Source organism: Monomorium pharaonis, chromosome 6 (genome assembly GCF_013373865.1).
Source record: "Monomorium pharaonis isolate MP-MQ-018 chromosome 6, ASM1337386v2, whole genome shotgun sequence".
NCBI classification, from domain to species: domain Eukaryota; kingdom Metazoa; phylum Arthropoda; class Insecta; order Hymenoptera; family Formicidae; genus Monomorium; species Monomorium pharaonis.
Genome location: NC_050472.1, coordinates 13,382,166 through 13,388,165, shown reverse-complemented (window position 1 = coordinate 13,388,165; position 6,000 = coordinate 13,382,166). Strand labels below are relative to the sequence as shown.

General features: G+C 31.8%; 1 protein-coding gene across 3 annotated transcripts in view; it reads right to left on the bottom strand.

Moving 5' to 3' along the window:
- Positions 1-1,031: 1,031 nt before the first annotated feature.
- Positions 1,032-6,000, bottom strand: part of LOC105834969 — a 153,325-nt gene continuing 148,356 nt past the window's right edge. For all 3 annotated transcript variants that reach the window (XM_036288239.1, XM_036288240.1, XM_036288241.1), the window contains 2 exons: positions 1,601-1,852; positions 1,032-1,479 (listed from right to left, as the gene is read on the bottom strand). In XM_036288239.1, coding sequence (XP_036144132.1) covers positions 1,138-1,479; positions 1,601-1,852 — 594 coding nt within the window. In that variant the 3' untranslated portion in view covers positions 1,032-1,137. The remainder of the gene's footprint in view (positions 1,480-1,600; positions 1,853-6,000) is intronic.

The following is a 6,000-nucleotide window of genomic DNA, read 5'->3' as shown; positions in this document are numbered from 1 at the left end:
TAATAATTTTATAAAATAATTGATAGATTTTTATAAAATCTATCAAAAAATTAATTAAAAAATGTAAATATTATCAATAATAACAGATAGTGAAGCAAAAACTGATAGATAGTAAAACAAAACCCAAGCCACATTAATCGCATTCTTGTATATATACTTATTGATATCAATAACATAATATTGAAAAAAAGCGACCCGGGCACGCCAAGTTTTTGCTTTACTATAATCCCGTTAGTTGATTTTAATCATTCAATTATTTGATTATCTAGCCCGTTTATTATTAAATATTTTAATAAGAAATTATAATAAATAAATTTTGTATAAATATTCTTATAATTGGCGCATTTATTTAACATCATTATTTGTGGAGAGAAGACAATAAGACAATAGAATAATAAGACAATTTTCCTATTATAATAGTTTTTTTTTCTTAGGGACGCACATACACACACTTGGCGCCTTTTTTTACCTTTTTTCATTTTACATGCGTACAAAAAATCATTCCCTTTTTTGTTTTGTATTTCTTTTATTCCTATTACTTTAAAAAATCATTTTTAAAACGATAATTCTCTCTCTCTCTCTCTCTCTCTCTCTCTCTCTCTCTCTCTCTCTCTCTCTCTCTCTCTCTCTCTCTCCCTCTCCCTCTCTCTCTCGGAACAAAAATTGAAAGTGGTAACAATAATAAAGAGATTGATAATTACATAAAATATGATTAATAGATATATACAATTTTATTTCGCTTATAACTTCAACGTATGCATCTTGAATCTTTTCCTGCAATCGTTTTGATGTTCTATGCGAGATCTCTCAGAATGGCAAGCTTTGTAAGAGAACGTCACAGCTGCGTCTCTCTCGTATTTTGCGCACATTCCAATGAAATAAAATAAGATGGGTAAGGATAGCGTGACTGCGAGTCAAGAAGAAATATTTCGAAACGAGATGTTAAATGAGCGAACTGTCCGACTGTCACTCCGCCTAATACCTAGTTTATCAATGCTTCAGGAAAATGTAAGTTAAAATGATCCCATGAATATATCGCAAATTTCTATTGAAAATATACAAATGTAACATTTCATCGTGTTATAAAACTCTTGATATATTTGTTTTTATACACATTTTTTATTGCAACTTATGTCTCTAATAATCAATCAAGTAATCGGTAATTTCACATAATCGATAATTTTGGAAACATTCCTCAATCCATTTACATTTAATAATTTTTGTATATGTCTGCTCTTGTAGCTGTGCTTTCATGTTTTTTATAATAGTACTTGTTTCTTCATCTTCTACAAAGACATGTGTAACGGAGTCATCAATGCTGTCTTTAACTGTACCTGACATAAAACGGAATTTAAATTTAGCATAACACGATTGATTCTCGAAAAATCCAATTATATTTCGAAATAGCGAATAAGGCGATGTACTCCTAAACAATTCCTGGTCCATTTGTTTTTCCTTCTCAAACTGATTATCCGCATTCTAAATAATTTTTTAAATTTAAATTAATATCATAATACATATATATATATATATATATTTGTAATTATATAAATTATTATATATACTTATACACAGTAATGAATTTTGATTTATACATTACCTTAAAAATAATTGGTTTTATCTTGCCAAATGAACGTTTCAAACTCTCCTCATCTGCATCAATAGTAAAGTTATCATAGTATTCATCATAGTTTTCTGCAACTCGGTGTTTAGTAATATCTTGACAGCATAACAATTCCCATGGCAAAAAATCATCTAACGAGGTTCCGTTGGATAGATTAGTGATACGTTTAAACCAATCTAAAGTTACAACATCATGTTTTCTACGGTTCACTTCTTCCTTTCCTCGTATCTAAAAAATTACATTGGTACGTAATTTAAATTTATTCTATTATTTCGACAATTATTATGTTTCAACTTTGTGAGTTGCATTAGAAAATATATACAGGGTGTCTATAAAATCTGTCCTTGTTTTTATATATATTTATAGGCAGATTGTTCCGGTTTATTGGGAAGCTTTACCCGACAAGTACTTATTATCCATCTGTATTTATTTAGAAAAATAATAGACACTATTTATTTATTAAATTTATCAAGAAGTTGAAACAACCAGGCCTACATTGGAAACGATTCAAAATTATGAATAAAAATGCAAAAATATTCAAATACTTCAAAGAACAATTTTTTAATTGCTTTGAAGCATACATTTTTCTTTACATGAATTTCTTAAAATATACACTGGCGCAAAAAAACGGGACAAAAATTTTGACCGAATTTTTGAGCAATGTTAAAGTGACGTAACTTTGCGAAAAATCATCCAAATTACATGAACTTTCTTTAAAATAAAGAACAAAGACTCTATTTTAAGAATTCCTAGGCGAAAATTTGTTAAGTGTGACCCTTTTATATCGCATGAAAAGCAAATATGTTTTTTTTTCATTGAAGAAAGTAAAAGTTATCATTTTTCACAAGTTTTTCGTTAAAATCTTGCTAATATTAATCCAGATTGTTAAAGCTTACTCTTTTCTAAGCAATAAAAAAAATACTTGTTTATACGATGTTTTTTGTTGATTATATAACGAATTTGAAATTTACACTGTATTTTAGAGTATTGTAGCGAATAAATACAGTTTTGGATATCATGAAACGGTATCAATATGATAACATTGATTTTATTTGTGTTTAACTCAATATACTGTCATCAGAGTGACTCAATGTGCATCACATGGGAGTTGACGATCGGATTTTACATTTCATGTGACTCTGAAATTCATTCGGTGGAAATTTGCACTTTCTGATCTGAATATAGCAGATAGCTGACGCGTTAATTTCACTGATGTCAACAGAAGGTGACATTTATCTACACACGTAAACCCACACATAAACATACACATACACATACACATACTCATACATAAAAAATAAAAATTCAATTTTACTTTAAAATCAGCCCTTTTCAGGGCCACATGATGTGCAAAATTCGACCGTCAATCTCTACCTAGTGCACATTGGGTCACTCTAATAACGGCCGTATAATTGAGTTAAACACAAATAAAATCAATATTATCATATTGATACCGTTTCATGATATCCAAAACTGTATTTATTCGCTACAATACTCTAAAATACAGTGTAAATTTCAAACTCGTGTATAATCAACAAAAAACATCGTATAAACAAGTATTTTTTTTATTGCTTAGAAAAGAATAAGCTTTAACAATCTGGATTAATATTAGCAAGATTTTAACGAAAAACTTGGGAAAAATGATAACTTTTACTTTCTTCAATAAAAAAAACATATTTGCTTTTCATGCGATATAAAAGGGTCACACTTAACAAATCAAATTTTCGCCTAGGAATTCTTAAAATAGAGTCTTTGTTCTTTATTTTAAAGAAAGTTCATGTAATTTAGATGATTTTTCGCAAAGTTACGTCACTTTAACATTGCTTAAAAATTCGGTCAAAATTTTTGTCCCTTTTTTTGCGCCAGTGTATAAAAGAAACTTATTTACAAGAGAATAAACAGGAGTTTATTTTGGATTTACATTAATTACGATTATATTAATTACGAATATGGAAAAATTAAATTAAAACTTACAAATACGTAAGTGTTTGTTGCAAGAATATAAAAATATAAAAAGAAACAGAAATTAATAAAATCTAACTTTTTTAAACTTTTTTACACGATTATGCTTTTTTATATCTTTCCACGAAAAAAAATTTTGTAAATAAAAAGGACCACGCACTTTTCGTGGAGAAAAATATGTTTCATTCGAATTAGCTCAAACTCGGACAAAAGAAAGCTGAAAACATTAAAATGCCGATTAAAAGTTGTAATCCTATAGAAAGTCATTTTTGACCCATCAGCGCTTGAAAATAAAAGTAAACGTGTCATGTATTTTGCATAATACATACGTGTGTATGCGTGTGTGTGTGTGTGTGTATGTGTGCGTGTGCGTGCGTGCGTGCGCGCGCGCGCACGTGTACATTGTATGTGTAACGGCAGAAATAATTACATCTTTTGGTTGCTTGGTTGAGAAATCAGTCTTCTTGCTATCATAATTTCTTTTTTCAAGCATATTGCGTACATGTATGAGAAACAAGACGACCCGTCATACTCTTCGGAGTTCCCATCACAGAGGTGATTGATTTATGAAAGAGGAATCAAATAAATCAGTTACTAATAAGGGTAGTTGATTGAGAGCAGTGTTGTAAAAGATACATTTTTTTCAATATCTACATACTACAAACTTACAGGTACTTGAAGAAAATATTAACTAGATATAGATACAGATATAAATTTTAAATGAGTAACTAGATACAATTACAATAATTTCAAAATGTATCTAGATACATTTTAGATACTTTTTGTACATAAGTTAAATATAAATGGAAGCTTTCCAGCAAGAGACACCAATCGACACAGTAGTAATTCTGTCTTTGTCTTTAACTGAATATCAAACAAAGACAGAAATACTGGTTGGGAGATAGCGAGAATGGTGCATAGGACCACTGGTGAAGGACTACAAAAATCCTAACGCGTTCGGAACCTCAGTGGTAATGGGGAACTCCGAAGAGTACACAGGGGTTGTTCAAAGGGCCATTACACACGAAATGACATAAGCTGCAAAAGCATAGCATAAGACCGTTGAACTAATCAGTTCTCAGGATAAAGTCGCCATATTAATATACGTAAGATGCTTATTGGCCTAGAGCTCTTATGCTATGCTTATGCAGCTTATGTCATTTTGTGTGTGATAGCCCTAATAGTACACGTACACAAAATGCTTGAAAAGAGAGATTATGATATTAGGTGTACAACTTTGCTTCCGCCGTTTTCCAATAGATGGCTGTAGCGGTAAGTGGTGGTCGAAATAAATAGATCGTAGACATACAATAAACTTAGGCATTTGTAAACATAACGCCATCGAAATATTAATCGATTTTTGTCTGCATCATAAAGTTATTCTCGATTGAAAATGTCAGCTTAGGAGCCAAATTCTCGTCATTTGCGGGAGGTTTTAATTTTTTGCTTCAATATGAAGAAATCTGCGGCTGAGGTTCATCGAATGCTCTCAAATGCGTATAGTGAGGCCGCTATTAGTGAAAAAACGAGAGTGGTTTCAACACTTCAAGAACGGTGATTTTAACGTCGAAGACCGGCCACGGTCCCTTGGTGGGGCCAGCACGGCGTAATATATTCCCAGTGAGAAAAGATAATGAATTCGACATCAATTCGACGTCGAATCGACATCGAAATGATGATTTCGATGTCGAATCGATGTCGATTCGATGTACTATTTCTCACTGGGTTATGAGCTACTAAAACGATTGAAACAATCACAGACGATCGGTATCGAAAGCAATTGATGCGTTTGAGCCGAGCACTGAAAGACAAACGACCGCAATACAACAATAGACACGATAAAATGATTTTGTAACATGACACTGCTCGATCCCATGTCGCAAAGCAATTATCAAAACATACTTGGAAACATTGGAATGGGCAGTCCTACCTCACCCGCCGTATTCTCCGGACATTGCTCCCTCTGACTATCACTTGTTTCGATCAATGACACACGACCTGGCTGACCAACACTTCCGTTCTTATGAAGAAGTGAAAAATTGGATCGATTCGTGGATCGTCTCAAAAGATGACTAGTTTTTTCGACGCAGAATTCGTATGCTGCCAAGAAGATAAGAAAAAGTAGTGGCCAGCGATAGACAATACTTTGAATTGTAAATGTATAACCAGTTTTTCACAATAAAGCCTCGAATTTCGAAAAAAAAACGGTGGAAGCAAAGTTGTACACCTAATAGCAAAACTGGTTTGTCAACTAAGAAATATAATTATTTCTGCCGTTACACACACACACACACACACACACACACACGTATGAATGTATAATGCGAAATACATAACACGTTTACTTTCATTTTCAAGCATCGGTTCGTTGAAAATAATTCATAGGATTGACTTAATAATTACAACTTTTAATC